At 36.5% G+C, this 25,811-nt stretch overlaps 1 protein-coding gene across 1 annotated transcript in view; it reads left to right on the top strand.

Moving 5' to 3' along the window:
- The window catches only part of ADGB (androglobin), a 224,289-nt gene that overhangs the window by 176,359 nt on the left and 22,119 nt on the right, over positions 1-25,811 (top strand). Inside the window, exons 26-30 of the mRNA XM_056126354.1 lie at positions 1,383-1,570; positions 5,376-5,560; positions 15,682-15,875; positions 17,232-17,343; positions 24,493-24,668. Of these exons, the coding sequence (XP_055982329.1) occupies positions 1,383-1,570; positions 5,376-5,560; positions 15,682-15,875; positions 17,232-17,343; positions 24,493-24,668 (855 nt within the window). The remainder of the gene's footprint in view (positions 1-1,382; positions 1,571-5,375; positions 5,561-15,681; positions 15,876-17,231; positions 17,344-24,492; positions 24,669-25,811) is intronic.

Raw genomic sequence — 25,811 nt, 5'->3', positions numbered from 1 at the left:
TCCATCTTGCTGTCCAGCGGGAAAAAGCTCCATTGATCTTTATAAAATCATAAAATCTTGCAAACCATTAAAACGGGAATGGAGCTAAGCACTCACATAGTTCCATACAAATAAGTCCTCAAACAGGTCAGCTTCTCTATTTTCTCCTGGGTTTGACTTATTCCCAAATACTTCCAAAGATTGTGGTTACATGAGAGATCTTCACCCACCATTCCCAGTCTTGTGTAGGGCAACAGATTTCATCCAGGCTTGGAGCAATTGACACTTTATTCCTACTGAACAGTTATTATCTTCCGCTGTATAACTATATGGCTTTGTACATCTTCATTTTTTTCTCTTTAATTTTCTCAGAAAAATTCTCAGCAGTTGGTCTCTCAAGTTGATTTACACCTATGCATTATTTTTGTATAAATTAATAAGCAACACTAAAAACTCAACAACAGTAAAACAAACGACCTAGTTTGAAATGGGTCAAAGATCTTCAGATATCAAACCAAAAATAGGTAGACAGATGGGAAATAATCATATGAAAAGATGACTCGATATGTTGAAAGAGGAACTAAAGCAGATGAAATAGCACCACATATTAGAATGGTCCAATTTTGTAGCACTGCCAAAAATACCAAATACTGTGTAGTAAAAGGATCTCCCACTTATTGCTCCCAGGAGTGAAAAATAATGCAGTCACTTTACAGGACAGTTTTACTGGGGGGTGTTGTTGTTTTATGCGAAATAATTCTTTCTATTTGATGCAGTAGCCACATTTCTTAGTACTTACCCAAAACATTTGAAACCTGGTGGCCACAGAAAAACCTATATATGAATCCTTGTTGGTGTTTTGCTTATCCTTGTAGAAATTTGGAAGCGTTCAAGACAGCCTTTGTTTAAGTCACTTAATAATCCATGGCACATCCAATAAATGGGGTGTAGATCAAATGCTTTTTTATAATGAAAGGAGTCAATTGGAAAAGCCTGTATAGTGTATGATCCTAACTTCATAACATTTGTGGAAAGGCAGAAGGTTGTCAGGGATTGAGGCATCAAAGGAGCATTGAATTTTGTATTGACAGTAGGGGAGCACTCTGTTGGTGGGGGAAAAGGGAGAGGTTTTGCAGTGAATCTTGGGCTTTCAATTTTGCAGTGAAATTAAAGTTGCTGTCAACAAGTAGTTAAAAAATCCTTAAAATTTTAAAAATGTTTTAATAATGTTTGCAATCACTCATTCATAACTATTAGCTACTATTGTTCATTAACTTGGTATGCCTAATTTTTTTTTTTTATAAAACTGCATATAGTCATAGTCTTGCACTGAGAAGTCAGATAACTGCACTTGGAGAGATTTGTAACAGCACAACTTATTTCCATGTAATCCTTATCTGCAGAGAGGATATACATTCGTGGCTGAAGCATTTTCTAGTGACATGTATGTATCATCCGGAAGATGGAAACTGCGTCTCATTGGCTCGTATACTCCACTTCCAAACCTCAACCGAGATTCTCCAAGCAATAATTTTACTGTAAAGGAATTCAGAGATTACTACATACCCAATGATAAGAACATTTTATTCAGGTAGAAGTATATGACAGAATGAGAGATTCATTCCTTTTAAAATAGTGCTTGTCTTTTATTCAATATTTTAGATGTCAGTGTTAATTTCTTCTTTGAAACTTTAATATTGAAACTCTGATATATTTCAGATACTTAGAAATAATTCCACAGAATAATCCTTTTTCTCTTTGATAAACTGTGGTTTAAAATAACGAGTCAGTTTTAAATTATGGTTTACGCATTCTTTTGGAATGCATCTATTTTCCTGTCTAACTTATTTCCTTGGTGTGCTCAATCTCTGTTGGGTCTTTTGTGTGGGTTTCTCCTGAACTGACATCATTTTATGTTTATCTCCATACTTTCCATAAATAGCCTAACCATGGATTCCACTTTCTTTCATTAATCCATTATTTCTAATTTTTATATAAGTTTTTTATGCATGATAAATTTTCAATGTCCCTTGCCACCTTAGGATCTCATTAAATTTTGTTGGTAGAAAAGTATGTCTGGAATACCAGACATTGTTATATGCCTATTTTAAAATTCTTTCTCTCTTGCTCTCCTTTCCCTAATATATATCCATGCCTTATTACTAGAGTAAATATATACATATGTATACATATTACAGTGGGTAAGGCAGTTGCCTTGCACACAGCCAACCCAAGTTTAATTCCTCAATCCCTCTCAAGAGAGCCCGGCAAGCTACCGAGAGTATCCCGCCAGCACAGTAGAGCCTGGCAAGCTCCCCATGGCATATTCGATATGCCAAAAATAGTAACAAATCTCACAATGGAAACATCACTGGTGCCCGCTCCAGCAAAATTGATGAGCAATGAGAGGACAGTGCCACAGTGCTACAGTGCATACATAATATACATCTAGTATACCTGATAGTACTCCATACCATTAGTTTCTATTGTTTATTTACATTACATTTCCATTTAGTTTCTTGAAATCATAGTAAATATCTAATTGGAAGCTTTGGCAGACATTTTTTATCTATAGGAAATTGGAAAGAATCCATATTAATTCTAGCAACTACTGCTTAAGCTTCTGAGTGGTAATTTTATAATGCAGAGCATGGTATTAATATAAAAAGCCTATTTTTGAAAAGTAATTTTGAGATCATCTTGTAAACATTTTATGTAAAAACTTAGTCAACAGTGGAAAAGTCTCCAGTTTTAATTTTGAAAATTCTTAAATTAGGACAAACAAGTAACAATTCTAATTTCTGGATCACTAAACCTCAAAATTTCAAATATAAGTGAGTTATCTAGTAGTTTAGATTTACAGACTGCTGGTGGAATCAGATAATTTATACTAATAAATATAAAAATAATCTCTGCAAAAGTATAATACAAAGTATTCTACAAGAACATAAATATGATAATAAATGTCAGGCATACAGATAACTCAGTTTAGTTTATAGAACTGCAAGCAGATAGGTACTTGAGGCTTAGTCAAACTATCTAGATTCAAGGCTGGAGTGATAGCACAGCGGTAGGGCATTTGCCTTACAAGCGGCCAACATGGCCGACCCAAGTTCGATTCCTCCGCCCCTCTAGGAGAGCCCGGCAAGCTACTGAGAGTATTCAATATGCCAAACACAGTAACAACAAAGTCTCCAATGGAGACGTTACTGGGCCCGCTCGAGCAAATCGACGATCAACGGGAGGGCCTTTACCTTTACCTTTACCTTTACCTTATGTAAATGAAATGGGTTTTTAGTTTGTTCCTTAAGTCTCATACTATAAAACACATTTTATTTTGTACAGATATTTTTTAAATTTTTATATTGATTAGATTTCTGTGATTTGCATTACTATCAATGGTTTCTCATGCACATAAATCTACCATCATACCTATCACCAAATATTCCAACATCCCTACCTTTTCAAACTCTCACCCCCAATACAAACTCTGTTATGTGAATCAGTTCTCTCATGTTGCCTTTGACCTTTAGTAAAAAGATTTTTAAAAATTAGTATGATCAAAATTAGCCCATCTATGTTTATACATCCTATATTATTTATAAATATCACCTTATCACTAGTAATTATATAGATAATGCAGTTTCTATGTTACATTTATTTTATTAATATTTATATTAAATTGTTCCTTAAGTTCATATTAATTCTTATAATTTATATAGTTGTTTCAATTTAGCTAAGAAGTAGTTTATTTTGATTTACCATATTCAGACTGTGCCTGAATGTTCAGATAAAGGATTTATTTGGGGAGAGCATATGGAATTCATTTAATTTGAAGAATAATCAGAGTCAAGAGAATCAGTTACTCTAATATTTGCCATTGCTTTTGTTTGCCAGTAATAGTTGTATTAATTCTTCATGTTGAGCTGCTTGTAAACTAATTGCCTTCACATTACTTTCCTGGCCCATTGCAACACTTTATAGAGTTTAAAAGACCCATATACTAAAAAGATGATATTGTGAATTAGTGGAAGCTGGAATATCACCTACCCATGGCCAAAGGATGCCCAACAGCACAGTGATACTAGAATTAGAATGGGAAAAAAAAGTTTATAAAATAATCTACTAAGTGAACTTGCTGTGTTGGATGATTAGAATTCTTGGGGTGTTGAACTTTGAACCCTGGCATGGGATATACCACCTGCCCAGACAGAGGTGCTAGGAAAACAACTCCAATTGCAGACTAAGCACTAAGAAAACATTTCATTTTGGAGCATAAATTTTGACAATGTCCAAATGCCACTGCATAGAGTTCGAACTGGAGATACAGACTGGGAAACACTATTTTATCAAAGTATATGCAATGAAAGTTAGCCCCGAGAGAGAATATGAAGATTTTTTTTGGAATGTCACTGGGACATAACTCTTTGTTTTTAAACACCTCCAAATATGAGGCACAAGGTTATTATGCTTCTAGGAGAATTGGTTTTACTTCTGTCAGATTCTCCTGAGAAATTGAACAAGATGAGAGCTGAAGTTTAATCTATAGGGTGGTGACCAGCTGCCTGAAACCCCATCCAGAGAAAATTTAGGACCACAATTGGGGGCAGAGAGGAGTGTTGGTAGTGAGGGGGAAACGATGAGACGAAGATAGCTAAAAGAGGAAATTTTCTTTTCATAATTAGGGACTGGGATAGAGGAGGGTGATGAGTGAAATAGCACTTTGCCTGCAGACTTGGTTGAAGATTTCTTGTATTTTATTTTACGTTTCACTTTGATTTGCATTTTTTAAACGGGTAAAAAGGAATGAACCCCAATGGTTGTGTCGAATGTGTACAAAAGCCAAAAATGAGAACAAAAGCAAGAGATTTAAGCAGAGGAGAGAGATGATAGACAAGCAAGTTTCTGGAGCAATTGAAACTTGATGGGGGAACTGAGCCATTTGCAAACTCTCTTCAACTGCATTAAGGAAAGATCAATTCCAGCCCTTATGGAAGAGGAGAGGACACGTGGGAGGTCTGCTCTTGCCACTGTTAGCACGCTCTCCTGCTCTTTGTCTGTCCTGGCAGGAGGCTTTCATGGAAAGGCTTGTGGTGGCTGTAGTTTACAGACCTGTCAAGACTTGTGAGTGCTTACTGTATCTGAACAAAAAGTCCCACAATCCTTCTCTGTAGGATACTGCTAAATGTGTGTACTCAGCCCATTTCAAAAAAGGCGTGTGGGTAATCGTTTGCCCAAAAATTTCTACTGTCAATAGTATCTCTAGATTTTCAGAGGACTTCAGTGGATTTTCTTGGAGATTATGGTATCAGCTAATGATACTGTTTGCATGTGACTGAATTGAAGGAAAGACCAAGACACTCACATACCATCACATTTTTTTTAACTCTTCACAGGTATTCTATTAAGGTGGCATCACCACATCCTATTACAATACATGCGCGCACTTCCAAACCCGATGCATTCATCAAACTGCAGATCCTGGAAAATGAAGAAACTGTAGTGAGCACCATTGGGAAAGGCCAAGCCTTAATCCCAGTCATCAACTTCTTCGGAGGTGAAAAAGCTTTGAGTCGCCAATGTTAGTGTGATTATTTTGTGTGTAGTTATTTAGATTCACAGATACATTTTAACGTTCCTAATTTTCATTTTTTCATGATTATTGTGGTTTGGATGGCATGACTAAAAGAGTGGTAGCATTTATGGTATTAATCTATACAATGACCTCATCTTGCTGCCACCAAAATTAAATGTGCAACACCTTCCACCAATATCCTTGTGTTCCGTCATCATCCCTCAATCCTCTGCCTCTATCCATTCCCTTCTTTTCTTGGCGTTCTTATTCGATGCTACCTGTTATTTTTCTTTTTTTTTTTTTGTTACTCCATAACCAACAAATAAATAAAAGTATCCAGTATTTGTCCTTTTCCAACTTAATCTCAATCTAATTGTAGCAGACAACATGATTTCATCTTTCCTTATGAGTGGCAATTTTTTTAAATTAAAAAAAAAATTAATTTTAAATTTTTTTAAAAAAATTTTTAAAAATGCCACAAATTTTAAAATCTATTTTCTCTCTTGGAACACTGGCTTGCTTTCATTTCCCCCAAAACATAAAAAATATTCATTTGAATAGACAAATGCCCACCTAAAATCATGACAGTATTTCGTAGAATAGCCAGCATATATGGATGACTTTCAAAATGTTGTTTTAAGACAAAAGAACTAGTAAGCCTTTCAATCTATAGAACTTGTGATTACAGCAAAAATTTTTCCAAAGCTTTTGTATTGTATGCGTCACCATCAAAGTAATCTCAAAAAATAAATAGAATTAAAATTACACTTGAAATGCATTTTAACTATTTGCCTTTTTTATTTGTGAGCAACATATAACATTTTATTATCTTAAAGTGATCTCACTTCCAATTCACTATTTAAAAAATAGTCTAATTAAAATTTACAAACACTTTATTAATTTCAGCAAAATAGTCCTGGGTATTGTAATAAAATCAAATTATTTCTGAATGATAGTGATATGTTTACTCGTTTTAAATATTACAGAACATTTTTAAAGTTTATTATTTGAACTTCAAAACTTAATGAATTTACTTTTCTTTCTTTTTTTTTGGACCACACCCGTTTGTACTTACTCCTGACTTCTGTGCTGGGGAAAACTCCTAGCGGATTTTCGGGGATCATATGATGTGTCAGACATCACAAACCCAGGTTGGCTGCATGCAAAGCAAACCCTCTACTTTTGGCATTATATCTTTGTACCCCAAAACTAATAGATTTTCAAGGGATATGTTTATATTTGTTTATACTTACCTTGAACTACTTTAAATTCATTATTTACTTTAAATTAATTTTTATGACTTTGTTTTAAAAATTATCAATTGTATACCATGTGTTTTTATTTAAAAGTGAGAGTTAAATCTGTCTTTCAAATACATCTGAATTATAGAATTTCTTGTAATTCTACACTTTTCTGAATATATTTGTACGCTGATCTTTAAATATTCATGTTTATTTGTGTTTTTTTATTTTTTATTTATTTGCTTTTTGGGTCACACCCGGCGATGGTCAGGGGTCACTCCTGGTTCATGCACTCAGGAACTACCTCCTGGCCATGCTCAGGGGACCATACGGGATGCTGGGAATCGAAGTAGGGTCGGGCCACGTGCAAGGCAAACACCGTACCTGCTGTGCTATCATTCTAGCCCTAGTGTGTTTTATTTTTTTTTAAAGTCATTGATCAGACTTTTCAGAAGTTTTCCTCCTTTATCAAAGAATGAACTCATGGATTCATTAATGATACTTTATCACTCTTTATACATATATATATATATATACATAAACCTACTTTATCAGTTGTGTTCATCTTTTTTGTTTTATTTGGGGGTCACATCCAGGGATTACTCCTGCTTCTGTGCTCAGGGATAAGTCCTGGTAAGAGTCACTGTATGGTGTGCCAGGGATGAAACCCAGGTTGATTGCATGCAAGGCAAGTGTCTTAGTACCTCTCTGGTTTTTCATGTTCATCTGTTTAATTTTTCCTCTATTTAAAATCTTAGTCTAATGTTTTTTTTCCATTTCATCAAATGAAATTCGTTCATATTTTAAGTCTTGCTTTAAATTAAATATGTTTAGTGATATGCACGTTTTCTGAGCTAAATGTAATAAATTATAGTGTAATTTTATAAAGCCATGAAATTTCAGAAAAATGTGTTGTATTGAATCACCGTGAATAACAAAGATATTCATGATTGAGTTTCAGGCATAAAGTGTTACAATACCAATCCCTACTCCGGTGTCCACTTCACTCCATCAGTATCCCAATATTTCTCCCGTTCTCAAGCCTGCCTCTATGACAGGTACTTTCTTCTTTTTTCTTTCTTCTGCCCCGCCCCCAACCCCATCCTCCTTTTTAGGTACTGGAATTTGCCCTCCTATTCCTGATGGGTATCATGCATGTCACTTTCCCTTTTTACAGCACTTAGTTCCAGTTCAGAGTGACTACTTGCCTCTATCATTGTTGTGGTGGTCCCTTTCCTGCCTGATCCCACTTCCCTTTAGCGCCCCACCCCACCCCAGTGCAGGGTTCCTACTAGGCCAGTTCTCTTGCTCATTATTTCTATCTCCTTTCAAGTCTTGAAACTTTATATGCAGTGTTATTAAAGTTAGCCATATTTTGTGATTTTTAAATTTTTGGCTGACTCGAAGATGTATAAATGTTTAAAATTTTCAAGTAATAGTTCAGCTATATTTACTATTCCTATATAATAGAATTTTATAAATCATATATTTTTATATTTTATATTATATTTTATATATTATATTTTTATATTATATTTTTACTTCTTATTTTGATGTTTTATCTGTGGCCTGACTCAAATGACTTTTGATTAGTGTTTCACTGAAGATTATAAATAATACTTATGCTTTATTTTAGAAGTAAATGGTTTGATATCTAAGCACCACACTAATATTAAGAAAAGCCTTGCTATTGTGACAACTAAGAATCTCAAATATTGTGTTTACATATTATTTTATGAGTATTAGGTAAGTTTCAGAGACTGTATGTTAAGATCCACTTTCATTTTTAGGTGTAAAACATTTATTTCTAATATATTTTCTTATTTCTATGCTCTCCTGTATAAAGTTCCAAAGTTTATTATTTAAATTTTCTTCATAGGCTATATATTAAAAATTAATATAAAAAGTCTTTATTCAGTTTTAATAAATTGATCCCAACACTGATTCTTTCATTTCCTTTCATTTGTCTAGTTAATTTTTGTTTATCCAATAAATTTTTTAAAAAGTCTCATATTAGGGTTAAAGGGGATAGTATAGCAGGTGGAGTGCTAGCTTTGGTGGTGCCTTACCTGGGTTCAAAACCCAACACCTCACGCGGTACCCCCAGTCCCACCAGGAGTGATCCCTGAGTGCAGAATCAGGAGTACGTCCTAAGTTCCACAAGGTAGGGCCCAAAAAATTGAAGAGAAAATATTTTTTGTCTAAAATTGTTAATTTTGATGCAAAGATTCTAGTCTCTAATTAGAACAGTATAATCCACTTATACTTATTTGAATAAAATGCTATTTTCTAAATCCATTTTTTTTCTTTTTTGGGTCACACCTGGCAATGCACAGGGGTTACTCCTGGCTTTGCACTCAGGACTTACTCCTGGCGGTGCTTAGGGGACCATATGGGATGCTGAGAATTGAACCCGGGTCAGCCGTGCAAGGCAAATGCCTTACCCCCTCTGCTATCGCTCCAGCCCCTCCTGAAGCACTTTTTAATTGATTCTATCTCCTGTTGACATTGTGTAACTATCCATTTTTCCTGCTTATGCTTTTCAACAAATCGGGCTTATATTGATTTTAATTACATAATAATAAAGAAAACTTCTTAAAGAACATATTTTAAACCTATTTCTACCTAATACACATGTGATATGTGTATATATATGTATATGTGACTAAGTCATTTTAGCTCCTTTTGTTCTCTTTTGTTAAATGGAGAATATATGTATATGTCATCATAACCCAATATGAATGGGAATTTGGAGGAGCAGAAAATTGAGATGACACCACATATGATAATGCAGACACTGCACAGATGTAGTGATTTAGTCTGGAAGGTGGGGAAATGCACTATATTTTATTAGCAAAGCTGAGTTTGGGTAAAATTACAGATTAAGCAGTTGTTTAATTTTAAAATCACAGTTTCTTTTACCCTATCATTAACCTGTTGTTTCTTACTATTTCATGGGTCATTTTCAATATTTAATGTATATTCATATTATGTCATTTTTATTTAAAAATGCCATATGCAATTTCTGTATCTTCCTTCAAATATATCAAGACCCTTAAGGTAAATTTCCCCTGTCTAAATTGCTCTTCCTCTTTTTTTATTAATTTTTTAAGTTTTATTTTTTTAATTGAACATATATATTTTTAATTTTTATTAGTGAAACATCATTAGGTAGAGTTGTAGACTTACAAACTTTTGTGCTTCGGTTTCAGTTATACAATGATCAAGTACCCATCCCTCCACCAGTGCCCATTTTCCACCACCAATGATTCCAGTATCCCTCCCAACACCCCACACCCCACATCCCAATCCATCGCTGTGGCAGGGCATTCCCTTTTGTTCTCTCTCTCCTTTTGGGTGCTGTGGTTTGCAAAAGAGGCATTGATTGTCAATCATGTTTGGTCTATAGCCTACTTTCAGCATGTATCTCCCATCTTGAGAAAATCCTCCCAACCCCTTTTATTTGGTGCTCCCTTCTCTATCTGAGCTGCCTTTATTCCCTAGTGTGTGCGGCTGGCCTCCAAGCCATGGAGTAAACCTCCTGATACTTATCTCAGCTATTCTTGGGTGTTAGTCTCCATTTTGTTGCTTTATGTTCCCCAGATGAAAGCAGTCTTTCTATGTCTGTTCCTTTATTTCTGACTCATTTCACTTAGAATGATGCTTTCCATGCAGTACCACTCGTATGTAAATTTCATGACTTTATCTTTTCTAACAGCTACATAGTACTCCATTGTGTTCATGTACCAAAATTTCTTTAACCAGTCATCTGTTCTCAGGCACTCAGGTTTTTTCCAAATTTTGACTATTGTAAACAGTGCATCAATGAACATAGAAGTGCAGATGTCATTTCGACTGTACTTTTTTTGCCTCTCCGGGATGTATTCCCAAAAGTGGCATTGCTGGGTCAAATGGGAGCTCAATTTCTAATTTTTTGAGAATCGTCTATACTGTTTTCCAAGAGGGCTGAACCAGTCGGCATTCCCACCAGCAGTGAGGGAGAGTCCCATTCTCACCACATCCACACTAACACCGGTTGCTTTTGTTCTTTTGGATGTGGGCCAGTCTCTGTGGTGTGAGATGATATCTCATTGTTGTTTTGATCTGCATCTCCCTGATGATTAGTGATGTAGAGCATTTTCTCATGTGCCTTTTTGCCATTTGGATTTCTTCTTTGAGAAAGCTTCTGTTCATTTCATCACCCCATTTTTTTGATGGAGTTGGATGTTTTTTTCTTTTGGAGTTCAACCAGTACTTTGTATATCCTTCATATAAACCCCTTGTCGGATGTGTATTGGGTGAATATACTTTTCCATTTCACTTGTTTGGCCACTGGTGTGACATCTTTGAAGATACCATTAGCTTCAGTGTCGTGGAGGGTTTTGCCAGCCTTGTCTTCAATGTACCTTATGGATGCCGGTCTGATGTTGAGGTCTTTAATCCATTTTGATGTTACTTTTGTATATGGTGTTAGGCAGAGATCTGAACCCATATTTTTGCATGGAGCTGTCCAGTTTTGCCAGCACAATTTGTTAATGAGGCTTTCCTTGCTCCACTTCAAATTTCTTTCTTTTTGATGAGTTGTTGAATTCTGTTTGCTAGTATTTTGTTGAGAATCTTCGCATCCGTGTTCATCAGAGATATCCACCTGTAGTTTATTTTTTTCTTCTGGTGTTTGTTTCCTTTTGGTATTAGAGAGATATGGGCGTCATAAAAACTATTCGGGAGAGTTTCTGTTTCTTCAATTTCCTGAAAAAGGTTGAAAAGAACTGGCAATAGGTCCTCTTTAAATGTTTTAAAAAATTCACTAGTGAATCCATCTGGACCTGAGCTTTTTTTGGGGGGGGAAGACTTAATTAGTTTCAATTTACTTGATGTTAATAGGTCTATTCACGTACACTAGATTTTCTTGATTCAACCTTGGGAGATTATAGGAAACCAGAAATTTATCTATTTCTTCTAGGTTCTCTTGTTTCATGGCATACAGACTTTCAAAGTAGTCTCTGATGATCCTTTGAATTTCTTTGTTTTCTGTTGTGATATACCCTTCTCATTTCTGATTCGGTTTATTAGGGTTCTCTCTCTCTTTCTTTGTGAGTCTTGCTAGTAGTTTATATATCTTGTTTATTTTCTCAAAGAACCAGCTCTTGGTTTCATTGATCTTTTGGATTGTTTTTTTGGTTTCCATGTCGTTGATTTCTGCTCTAAGTTTTATGATTTCTTTCCTTCTGCCTGATTTGGATTGTTTTTTTTTATCCTTTTCTAAACTCTTAGCTGTGAGGTCAAGTTGTTTGTGTGGACCCTTCCTGAGAAATGCTTGCAGAACTATAAATTTTCCCCTTAACAAGGCTTTAGCTGCATCCTATAGGTTCTGGTAGCTCATGTCTTCATTCTCATGTGTGTCCCAGTATCTTTTGATTTCGTCCTTGACTTCCTTTCTTGACCCACTTGTTGTTCAACTTTGAGTTGTTTAATTTCCAGGTATTTGATTTGGTTCTCCGTGTCTGTGTGTGATTCACTTCTATTCTCAATGCATCATGGTCTGAAAAGATTGTTGATACTATTTGTATCTTCCTGATTCTATTGAGGTATGTTTTGTGGCCTAGCACCTGATCTATTTTGAAAAATGTTCTGTGTGCACTGGAGAAGAATGTGTATTCTTTCTTCTTGGGGTGTAAAGCCGTATAGGTCTATAAGCCCTCTCTCTTCTATTTTTCCTTCAAAGCCAATGTTTCCTTGTTTGTTTTTGTTGATCTATCCAGAGGTGATAAGGTGTTGCTGAAGTCTCTGGCTACTATTGTGTTGCTAGCAATGTCCTCCTTAACATCTGTTAGCAGTTGTTTTAAATATTTAGCTGTTCCCTCATTAGGTGCATATACATTTAAGAGTGTGATATCCTCCTGTTGTACATATCCTTTGATGAATAGAAAAAGGCCTTTGCTGTTCCTTCTAATCTTTTCCAACCTGAAATTTATGTTGTTGGATACTAGTATGGCCACCCTATCTTTTTTGAGGGAGCTGTTTGCTTGCAGGATTGTTTTCCATCCTTTCACTTTGAGTCTGTATTTGCTCTGACTGTTGAGATGAGTTTCTTGTAGGCAGCAGAATGTTGGGTTCTGTCTTTGTATCCATTTTGCCACTCTGTGTCTCTTAATTGGTGAATTTAGACCATTGACGTTGAGAGAGATTATTGTTATGGGATTTTGTGTCATTTTTCTGTAAGGTTTTGTTGTTCTTGTATGGTTTGTCTTGTCTTACAGTAGCCCCTTTAGCCCTTCTTTTAGGTTTGGTTTTGAATCTATGAAGTTCCTGAGCTGCTGTTTATGCACAAAATAGTGTACCATTCCTTCGAGTTTGAGTAAGAGTTTAGCCGGATAGAGTATCTTGGTGAAGCGTTCATTTCAGTGAGTTTTTTCACTATATCCCACCATTGCCTTCGAGCTTGGAGGGTTTCCTCTGATAGGTCTGCTGTGAATCTAAGGGGTGCTCCTTTGTATGTGATTTCCTTCTTTGACCTTGCTGCTTGCAGTATTGTGTCTCTATCAGCGGCATTGATCATTCTAACTCTGATATGTCTGGGAGTGTTTTTGGTAGAGTCTCTTTTAGCTGGTACCTTTTGGGCTCCTTGAATCTGTATGGCTGCATTGTCCAGCTCTGGGAATTTTTCAGCAATGATTTGTTTAACTGTGACTTTTCACTGGGATTGCTTCCCTGACCTTCTGGCACTCCAATGATTCTAATGCTGTTCCTCTTGAAATCATCTCCTAGGACTCTGATTCACTCTTAAGCTATTTTGAGGTCTCTTGCTATTGTTTGTTGTTACCTGTAGGCTTGATGCAGCTGATCTTCCAGCTCACTGAGTCTGTCTTCAGCTCTGGCCATTCTATTGTTGAGGACACAGACTGAGTTTTTTATTTCATCGACAGAATCTTTTATTCGTGACATTTCTGTGCATAGCTTTCCAATTTCTGCTCTCATTTCTTCCTGTATTTTCTAAATTGTTTCTTTCATGTCCTCCTTTAATGTACTGGATATCTGTCTCACTGTTTCATTGATTTCATTGAACATCTTCATTAGTTCATATCTGAATTCTTTCTCAGAGAGGTCCCTTAGGTGAGTAACACCTAGTGAGGCTTCTGTACTGTTTTTATCATCCTTCCCTCATGGTGGGAATTTGCGTTGTTTCTTCATGTTGGTGTGGAGGTTTGGAGACTAAGGTGTTCCTTGAGATTGCCGGGTATAAGTAGATTATCTGCGGCTGCGTGAGCGTTTGGCAGGTCAAAATTAGGCCACGACCACTTCTACAGAATCCACATCCACCTTTGAAGAGGCCACGCCCCCTATGGGCACCTGGTGTGTGAGGAGGGCTCAACCTGGGGGAGGAAGAAGACCAGCACAGCGTTGGGGATGAACAGGAAGAGGATCAGGAATGATGAGCATCCCAGGGTCCTAGAGGACGCCTGGGTGCGGATGTGGAGAAAGCCAAGTCCCGGGTTCGAATCAGTATTTAATTAGTACCTCCTCTTCCTCTTTAAGGTGCTTTTGTATGCTTTACAAAGAGTGACCTATTGAAGTTTTAGTTTGATTATAAAATGTTAGCGGGAGTCTATATGCACCTCCCCTTTGCCTCGCTTTGTACTGGGTCTTACAAATTTGTTTCCAGAAATTCAAGCTTCAATCTGAACTGTATACAAGCTGTTGACTCTGGTTTCTGCTCTATGCCAGACATGGAAAACGTGCTTCCATGGAGGCGGGGTTGGGGGAGGGGGCATTCTGGAAACTGAGAAAATCTTATGTATTTTTTTACTCTCTTCCAAGAATCACAATCCTGGATGAGTAAACACAGGTAAATTATATATTTTGAGTGGAATTGAAATTTCCTTTTCATTTGCTCGTATTTTTAAATGAATATTTAATGAATTAATAACTGTGAGCATGTTTCAATCTTTGTCCCCTCCCATAGATAATTTTTATTATCTGTTTATGATTAGATAATGCATGTAGAAATTAATGAAATGAAAATGTTTGGGGTTTGGGGCCTTCACGAGGATTAAGGCACTTGCTTGCATCTGTCAGTACTGTTTCAAATTAGTTCAAACCCCTGTATCATTGCATTTGTTCTCCCTAAGTGTTACTCCTTAGTTCAGAGGCAGAAATAGCCCCAGAGCACTGCTGTGTGCCAGTCAAAACCAAATAAATAATTGATAAAGTACGAAAAACAAAATCAAAACAAAAATAATGTGAAAATGTTTTATTTGTGTGACAGCACACGTGGTATAAAACGTGGTATCAAACAAATCGGACTGGTTTTATTTCATGCAGAGAATGAATAAGAAATTGTTAAGTTGGATATTCTTTTAGTATTGCTGATTGTTTAGTATTGCTGATTGCACATATATACTGCTTGCTTTATGCAAGTTTTTTACAACTATATGTTTCTTTGAGAATATATCCAAGAAGTTGATGACATTTTTAATTTTTATCGTATAATAACCAATTAAGGGCTGGAGCGATAGCACGGTGGGTAGGGCATTTGCCTTGCACGCAGCTGACATGGCCAACCAGAGTTCGATTCCTCTGCCCCTCTCGGAGAGCCCGGCCGTCTACTGAGAGTATCTCGCCTGCACAGCAAAGCCTGGCAAGCTTCCCGTGACATATTCGATAAACCAAAAACAGTAGCAATGATTCTCACAATGGAGACATTACTGGGCCCGCTCAAGCAAGTAACCAATTAGATTCATGTGTTTCTTCAAAAGTTTTATAAAACTTTTAAAAAAACTTTTTAAAAAACAGTCCTATAAACTGTTTTATAGGACTAAATCATAAAGTGAGCAAGGACTTTGCATCCACAGACTGTATCTTATACTTTCTATTTCTTTGATTCAGCTAGCAAGCCACTTTTTGCATTTCATTCTTCATCCAAGAAGGATCCAGATTTCCCTAAGAAGAAGAGCACTCCAGCAAGTCAGAAAACCACTAAGGGTAGATCCGGAAACGTGGTGATGGAATCTGTTCCTATCGTGGATGAGGAAACCATATTTATGCCCTTTACAGAAGAAACTACCAACACTTCACAGCAGGTACCTTCATGTGTTAAAAGCTATTCAATCAGTGAAACAAGATGAAAAAGTTAACAAGCAAATAATATCAATAATGAATACAAATATAATCACAAAGTTTTCTATCTTGAAAAAATCATAGACCAAAGAGACAGTCAGGATACACCTAACATACTATCAAGAGTGAATGGTTTTAACAAGGCCACGTGACCTGTTATTATCTAGTTCTTACTCTGGAGAACCTGGCAGGCTACCAAAAGTATCCTGCCCACACTGCAGAGTGTGGCAAACTCCCCGTGGCATATTCAATATGCCAAAAACCAGTAACGATGATGAGTCTCATTCTCCTGACCCTGAATAAACCTCAAATGTGGCACTTTCTACAATCTCAGGGCTAGGATGAAGAAGACGTTACTGGTGCCTACTTGAGGCAATCGATGAACAACAGGATAACAGTAATACATAAAGTTTTCTATCTTGAAAAAATCTATAGACTAAAGAGACAGTCAGGATACACCTAACATACTATCAAGAGTGAGTGGTTCTAACAAGGACCAGGAGGACTGGCCCATGATTAGAAGATCACCACAAAGGTGGTGAGGGAGTAATTTTAGAATTACTAAAGAGAAGTTACCTTTTAGAGAAGGGACCACTATGACAATGATAATTGGAAACAGTCACTCCAGACAGGAACTGAGTGATGAAAGAGGGTAAAGTGATATGCATGATACCTTTCAGTAACGGTATTGCGAACTATAGTGCCTAAAAGGAAAATAAGAGAGAGAGAGAGAGAGAGAGAGAGAGAGAGAGAGAGAGAGAATGAGAGAGAGAGAGAAAGAGAGAGAGAGAGAGAGAGAGAGAAAAGAAAAGTGTCTGCCACAGCAGCATCTGTGGGTGGGGCCAGAGGAGGCATGTGGGATGGAAACTGGGGACATTGGTGGTGGAGGAGATTGTGCACAGGGTTTTGGAATATTGTTGACCGAAACTCAATCATGAACAACCCTGTAATTGTATATTATGGCAATTCAATAAAATTTTTAAAATAATTAAAAATAATGCATAGGTCTAGAAAATAAAATAAAATACCTATTATGAATTTTTGGGGTGGCATGTCACCCAGAAATTTACAGGGCTTACTCTTACCTCTGTCCTCCAGAATGACCCTTGGCCAGGTTCGAAGGACCATATAGCATGCTGGAGTTCAAACCCAGATTGGTCATGTTCAAGGCACATACAGAATTTTTAAGAATATCTGCTTCCATATATTAATTTTGATAAGTAATCCAGAGAAATATTTATTATAGGCCGAACACAAGGTGTTAAGCATATATATGTTTATTATCAATGTGTGCTTAAACATTGCATTTTATTTCACAGGTTTATAAGTATATTGTACAATGTGTGATATTATATAATAGTTGGACTCTCAATGAAAGTCAACTGACATTCATTCAAGCAATAAAAGAAATAGAGAAAAGTGATGCTAAAGGTATGTCACTTGAATGCATTTTATATCTTATATGAATAGTTGACAGTAAAATGATAATGAAAAAAAGAATACTATTGCTTACAATTTATGTTGTATATCCTGTCATTTGATATCACTCTCTATGTCTCAAAACTTTTACTGTTTGATTTAAAATAAACAGCAATTACCTACTACATAATTTTTTAGCCTAGTTTAAAGACATGTGTCCAGTTAGTAAATATAATTTGATGATTTATAAGAAAGATACAGAAAACTTGTTTAGTTATAAAATTATACTTTTCCATGTTAGTGGGAAAGTCTCTTGAACTGAGTACCTAATATTTAAAGGAAGGATCATTTCCTAGAGGCAGAGGATTCATATTTTTTAAAAAATTTTCACAATAGAATTTTCTCTCAGTAATGCTAGTTTAACACTTTAGAAAAATAATTTCAAATAGCCTCTATTCCTAAGTTCAATATCATGTTATTAATATAATAACTGAGTCTGAAGGATTAGTATTTTAAACTAATGTTCTTTTAAATTTTTAAGCCAAATTACCTAAACTTAAAAATATGCAGAATTTTATTGAGTATAATTGGTTTATAATTTTGTAAAACTGTAGAATATCTCCTTACTTGGGCTGGAGTGATAGCACAGTGGTAGGGCGTTTGCCTTACAAGTGGCCAACATGGCCGACCCGAGTACGATTCCTCCGCCCCTTTTGGAGAGCCCGGCAAGCTACCGAGAGTATCTCGCCTGCACGGCAGAGCCTGGCAAGCTACCCGTGATGTATTTGATATGCCAAACACAGTAACAACAAGTCTCACGATGGAGACGTTACTGGGCCTACTCGAGCAAATCGATGAACAACGGGAGGACCGTGACCGTGATCTTCTTACTTGGAAACAAATGAGAATGAAGACACAAGCTACCAGAACCTATGGGATGCAGCGAAAGCCGTATTATGGGGAAAATTTATAGCTCTGCAAGCATATCTCAGGAAGAAAAGATGCACATAAACAACTTGACTTCACAGGTCAAGATCTTAGAAAAGGATCAACAGAAGGATCCAAAATCAGGCAGAAGGAAAGAGATCATAAAACTTAGAACTGAAATCAATGAAATCAAAACCAAAAAAACAATCCAAAAGATTAATGAAACCAAGAGTTGGTTCTTTGAGAAAATTAATAAGATAGATAAATCACTAGCAACACTCACAAAGAAACAGAGAGAGAAAGAGAACCCTAATAAATCGAATTAGAAAAAAGAATGGGGGATATCACAACAGAAACCAAAGAAATCCAAAAGATCATCAGAGACTACTTTGAAAGTCTGTATGTCATGAAACAAGAGAACCTAGAAGAAATGGATAAATTTCTGGATTTCTATCATCTCCCAAGGCTGAATCAAGAAGATCTAGAATACCTGAATAGACCTATTAACATCAAGGAAATTGAAACTAATCAAAAGTCTTTTCAAAAACAAAAGCCCAGGTCCAGATGGATTCACTAGTGAATTTTTCCAAACATTTAAAGAGGACCTATTGCCAGTTCTTCTCAAACTTTTCCAGGAAACTGAAGAAGCAGAAACTCTCCCAAAAAGTTTCTATGAAGCCCATATCTCTCTAATACCAAAAGGAAACAAAGACATCACAAGAAAAGAAAACTACAGGCCGATATCCCTGATGAACACGGATCAAAAGATTCTCAATAAAATACTAGCAAACAGAATTCAACAACTCATCAAAAAGATCATACACCATGACCAAGTGGGATTCATCCCGGGGATGCAAGGATGGTTTAACATTCAGAAATCTATCAACATAATCTATCATATCAACAAAAGAAAAGATAAAAGCATATGATCATATCAATAGATGCAGAGAAAGCATTTGACAAGATTCAGCACCTGTTTATGATGAAAACCCTTGCCAAAATGGGAATAGAGGGGACTTTCCTCAATATAGTTAAAGCCATCTACCACAAGCTGACAGCAAGCATCATCCTCAATGGGGAAAAACTGAGAGCCTTCCCCCGAAGATCAGGGATGAGACAAGGATTCCCACTCTCTCCACTACTGTTCAATATAGGACTGGAGGTATTTGCAATAGCTATTAGGCAAGAAAAAGATATCAAGGGCACCCAGGTAGGAAAGAAAGAAACCAAGCTCTCACTATTTGCAGATGATATGATACTATACTTAGAGAACCCTAAAACTTCTACCAAGAAACTCCTAGAAACAATAGACTTGTATAGAAAGTTGCAGGCTATAAAATCAATACAAAAAAGTCTATGGCTTTCCTATATGCAAATAATGAAAGAGAAGAAAGCCACATGAAAAAAACAATCCCATTCACAATTGTGCCCCAGAAAATCAAGTATCTAGGAATCGCTTAACTAAGGAAGCAAAGGACCTGTACAAAGAAAACTACAAAACGCTACTTCAGGAAATAAAAGAGGACATGAGGAAATGGAAAAATATCCCCTGTTCACGGATGGGAAGAATTAACATTGTCAAAATGGCAATACTTCCCAAAGCACTGTATAAATTCAGCACAATCCCTATTAGGATAACCATGACATTCTTCAAAGAAATGGAGCAAACACTCCTGAAATTTATGTGGAACAATAAGCCCCCACGAATAGCTAAAGCAATTCTTGGGAAAAAGAAAATGAAAGGAATCAACTTCCGTAACTTCAAACTCTATTATAAAGCAGTAATAATTAAAACAGCATGGTACTGGAACAAAGGCAAAGCTGCAGACCAATGGAACAGGGTTGAATATACTGACATGTGCCCCCAAGCATATGATCATCTAACCTTCGATAAGGGGGCAATAAAAGTAAAGCAGAGCAAGGAAAGCCTCTTTAACAAATTGTGCTGGCAAAACTAGACAGCTACATGCAAAAAAGTGGGCTCAGACCTCTGCCTAATGCCATGTACAAAAATAAGACCAAAATGGATTAAAGACCTCAACAACAGACCGGAATCCATAAAGTTCATTGAAGATAAAGTAGGCAAAAACCTCCATGATATTGAAGCTAATGGTATCTTCAATGATGTCACACCACTGGCCAAGCAAGTCAAAACAGACATAGACAAATGGCACTATCTTAAACTAAGAAGCTTCTGCACCTCAAAAGAAACAGTGACCAAAATACAAAAACAGTATACAGAATGGGAAAGGATATTCGCCGAATACACATCTGACAAGGGGTTGATATCAAAGATATACAAGGTACTGGTTGAACTCCACAAGAAGAAAACATCCAACTCTATCAAAAAATGGAGTGATGACATGAACATAAACTTTCTCAAAGAAGAAATCCGAATGGCTAAAAGGCACATGAGAAAATGCTCTACATCATTAATCATCAGGAAGATGCAGATCAAAACAACAAGATATCATTTCACACCACAGAAACTTGCCCATATCCAAAAGAACAAAAGCAACTGGTGCTGCCGTGATGTGGCAAGAAAGGGACCCTCCTCACTACTGGTGGGAATGCCGACTGGTTAAGCCCTTTTGGAAAACAGTGTGGACGATTTCAAAAATTAGAAACTGAGATCCCACTTGACCCAGCAATACCACTCCTGGGAATATATCCCAAAGAGTCAAAAAAGTATAGTCGAAGTGGTATCTGCACTTGTTTGTTCATTGCAGCACTCTTTACAATAGCCAGAATCTGGAAAAAACCTGAGTTCCCGAGAACATTTGACTGGTTAAAGAAACTTTGGTACATTTACACAATGGAGTACTATGTAGCTGTTAGAAAAGATGAAGTCATGAAATTTACATACAAGTGGTACTACATGGAAAGTATCGTGTTAAGTGAAATGAGTCAGAAAGAGAGGAATAGACATAGAAAAATTGCATTCTTCCGGAGAACGTAAAGTAACAAAATAGGAGACTAACACCCAAGAGTGGCCAATATTACAGTTTTTTGGAGTTTTTTTATTACAGTTTTTTATTACAGGAATTTTGCTCCATGGCTTGGAGGCCAGCCACACATGCTAGGGGAAAAGGGAGTTCAGATAGAGAAGGGAGCACCAAATAAAGGGTGTGGGGAGGATCCTTCCAAGATGGGAGAAGCATGCTGAAAGTAGACTTTAGACCAAACATAATTGTCACTCAATGCCTCTTTTGCAAACCACAACACCCAAAAGGAGAGAGAACAAAAGGGAATGCCCTGCCACAGAGGCAGGGTTGGATAGGGGGGATGGGGGTGGGAGGGATACTGGGATCCGTGGTGGTGGAAAATGGGCACTGGTGAAGGAATGGGTACTTGATTATTGTGTAACTGAAACCTAAGCACAAAAATTTGTAAGTTTACAACTGTACCTCATGGTGTTTCACTAATAAAAATTTTTAAAAAACTGTAGAATATCTTCTCTTTCTCCCCCCTTTCTTTTCCTTCCCTCTGTCAACTGTTAAGAAACCTTGGATCTTGTATTCATGACAAGGAGTTTCAAGATTCCTTACCACTTCATTTCCTTTATGAATTCATATTCTATATGTGAACAAAACAATCTAGTGTTTGTCCTTTGCTTACTAATATCCCTCTTAATAATTCCATTAGGAACCATCTATTTTGTTCCTAAAAAGTACAGTTTCATCTTTTTAATGGCAGAGTAGTATTCCATTTATGCTGTGCTTATTGTTTCCAGTTTTACCTGTAGGACCATGACTCAAAACAAATAGTGCTGAAAACCACTGGAACTCACATGCATGAGATTATGGCCTGACAAAGAGGCAGTTCTGCATAGGTTCATAAAGACACTGTGGATATGCTTCATGACTAGGCAGGAAAGAGAAATCCCATGAGAAAACCCCTACCCCATGCACTTACCATGAAGTATACCAGTTACGTACATGAAGCATTCATGTCTGGGGAATTAACTTCTACTTTTCTATACAACTAGAGTAGTTTCTGTACAACGAGAATAGAATAATTTTATTATTTTTTTAATATTAGTGTAAAATGTGAAGTTGTTTTCTTTATGTTCTGTTTTCAAGTTAAATGTGTCCAGTTTTGACTCATCCTATCTATCACATTCATATTTGAGCTTTCTTTAATCTAATTTTACCTTCCTCCACAGAGTTTTTTGTAATTACATGTTCTTGTGACAAGGTTTCCAAGCAATCATATGAATTCCTTGTTTGCCAGGCAAGCTCCCCGTGACGTATTCGGTATGCCAAACACAATAACAACAAAGTCTCCAATGGAGACATTACTGGGCCCGCTCGAGCAAATCGATGAACAACGGGAGGGCCTTTACCTTTTACCTTTACCTGCTTTAAACAAATATCAGGCAGCGATAACTCAAGAAATTCAGATAAGTGAAAAATTCAAGAATGTACCCGTGGAAATGACAGAATTAGCTTCTTAAAACACTGATGTACAGAGCTGGAGTGATGTACAGTGGGTGAAGGGCTTGTCTGCATGTGGCAGGCCGGAATTCAATCCCTAGCACCACATATGGTCCCCTGAGCTCTGCCAGAAGCAATTCCTGAACACAGAGTCAGGAGTAAACCTTGAGCATTGCTGAGTATGGACCCCTTTAAAAAAGAAAGAAAAGAAATGAAGAACAAAATTAATTAAAATAAACTTTTTCATAACTTGGAGAATTAGCAAAGACTTTGTTGAATTAAAAACAGTTGCATACCTTTAAGAGCAGTGAGATTTTTCATGGAATTTTAATTTGTCCTTGCACCATCTATCTGTTGTTTAGTCATGTCCTTGGAAATGCATAGCCACTATTTCTCATACAGTCATCAGAAAGCAGTCATCAGAAAAATTAAATGGAACAAAAGTCTTGAAAATCCTTATTCTCAAATGCTTATCAATGTTTGGGTTGTCTGATGACTTCCTGAAAGACTCAGCCTTCAACATTAATTCAAAACTAGCTCATCATGGGAAAACTCTCCAGGTTATGACATAGTTAAACTGAGATTATGAATTTTGAAGAAAAAAATTAATGGAGGAATGAAGCAAAAAGATCAAATTCTCTGAGACTTTTAAGAAGCCCTCCTGCCTGCAAATATATACATAATGGGGAAATAAGGAAATTATAGAACGTCATAATGGCTGATAATATACCAAATTTCACCAAAATATTAAAACTTTTGTTTTATAAAACATCATGATTTACAAAATTATTAACCAAAACATTTTATTTGCATATTCAAACAGCTACATACACTCGTTAGGATAATCTCAGAGATCCATTTCAGAAATCATCAATTATCTAAAGCAAAGTCACAGAATCTCGAAAGAGAAATAAAGAGTGACTTGCCACATCCTTCCGGAACATTGTTACCTGTACCCCCCCTTCAAATACCCTCAGATGCCCTTGGTGGTCCCTGGAACCAGAGTGCTCATTAAGTAACACATTCATTGGGATCTCACACAGAATGTCTGGCCCATTTGGACAACTTTCACTGGGAGTGTCCTGTTCCCCCAAGTACCACTGTATGGGAAATTCAAAGCACATCAATAAACAAAATCAATTTAAATCAATAACTGAATACTCCATAGCACTGTAGCACTATCTTCCCATTGTTCATCAATTTGCTCAAGTGGGCACCAGTAACGTCTCCATTGTGAGACTTGTTATTACTGTCTTTAGCATATTGAATATGTCACGGGGAGCTTGCCAGGCTCTGCTGCTTGGGTGGGAAACTCTTGGTAGCTTGCTAGGCTCTCTGAGAGAGATGGAGGAATCGAACCTTGGAGGGCCGCATGCAAGGCAAATGCCCTACCCACTGTGCTGCTGAAATATTCTATACACCACCAAACTTTAGAAGACTAGAAATCAATAAACAACATACGTTAAACAGAAGGAAAACAAAAGTTTGCTATTGTACTGGAGATACTAGCCAAAGCAATTAGACAAGAATATGAATATAGACTGAAAGCATTCAATTAGGAAGTGAATTGGTCATGATGCTTGAAAGACCTACATGTACTACTGAATTAGGCATTTTACTAGTGTATGGCATGTAAATTATGCCTCATATTTATAAAAGTCATATAGATTTCTATAAAACATAAATTTATTGAAAATTGAATCTAAACCAATTTTTTATGACTTGTTTGACTTGTTCCTGTATGGCCTGAGCTTCTTTGTTCTATTATGACTTCTGGTTTTCATTTTTCATCTCTTAGGAAGCCACGTAGAGAAACATGAGGAGTCAGTTACCTCGGGAAGTCCAGATTCTCATACCATCAGTGAGGGTCAGAAGTCTTCAGGATCTTCCAAACCATCAAGGAAAGTCAAAGAAAAGTATTCGGAAAAAGATAAGGCAGTCAAAGAAAAACAAGCCCCTCGCCCTGAACCCCAGGTGGGTGTAATAATTTCTCTTATTGAAAACATTAATAAATTAAACTAAATGTATGGATTTAAGTTTATTTAGTCCTTACTTATCTGTTTCTCCTGAGTACCCAGATTATGAAATGTTTCATCTCCCTGATAGAATAATTATTTTGTCCTTTCTCTAAGTCCTTCCCCTTAGGGATGGTCAGGAATAAATAAACTTCAAGTATAGAAGACACTGTTCTTGGGGTTTAGCTCAACTTAAGCTAAGTTCTCAAAAAATGAAGAGCATAGGGGAAGTATTAGGCAGTTAATATAGACAAGTGTCAAAACACCCAATTCTGACAGAATAATGTTCACTTAGAGAATTATTTTCAGAAATGATTAAGTCACAATAAAAACACTACTGTTAGTAAATAAAGCTTTTGTATTTCATAAATAGTAGTTGCAAAGTTTGGAATCATTCTGCCTCCAGTGGAAAGGGTGTTGATCCATATACTGCCAGGTTCAGGGACTATTTCTCACTCATCCTGAGCGCCCCCTGGTGGCACTTCATAATTCATCTGCAGATCTCCATGACCCATACATCAGAGATGAAATTCTGTTTGGCCTTTATTCTACATTGTATTTTATCAAGTCATCTTAATTCATCTTAATGTGGATAAAAATATATCAGAAAAGCAAAACATTTATAGTACAAATCAGAAATGAAATATTAAACCATTGAATATGGTAAACAAATTCTATAGATCCTGATTTCCTAGCTGATCGCTACGTTCAGAATATTGTTTATATATCATGTGGAAAGAAAACAAATTTCACTGAACACCTGCGATTCTTCCAGGTCTCCTAAATAAAGAATTTCTAACTTTCTGGTTCCATGGAAGTCACATACTTTACATTGGTGGACTTATTCCCAAATTAAGATGCTAAAATAATCAGAAGAACAGAAAAATGTGATTAGAACTCAACATACAGCACAATCAAAGACAAAGAGGGGAAAATATTGTGCACCTTTGAAATAGAAAATATTGCAAGGATAACTATTGATGACAGGGCTTAGGCATTAGTTCAAGTAATGGGAAAATATAACCCAAAGCTCTGCATTAATAGATTTGAGAAACTGACTTTTCATTTCCCAGAATTCCCTGAGGGAAAAGGAGTAGCTGCC

This window comes from Sorex fumeus, unplaced genomic scaffold (assembly GCF_029834395.1).
Source record: "Sorex fumeus unplaced genomic scaffold, SorFum_2.1 ptg000061l, whole genome shotgun sequence".
Taxonomy (NCBI): domain Eukaryota; kingdom Metazoa; phylum Chordata; class Mammalia; order Eulipotyphla; family Soricidae; genus Sorex; species Sorex fumeus.
Note: the sequence above shows the minus strand (reverse complement) of the source record. Positions and strands in the feature narration are given on the sequence as shown.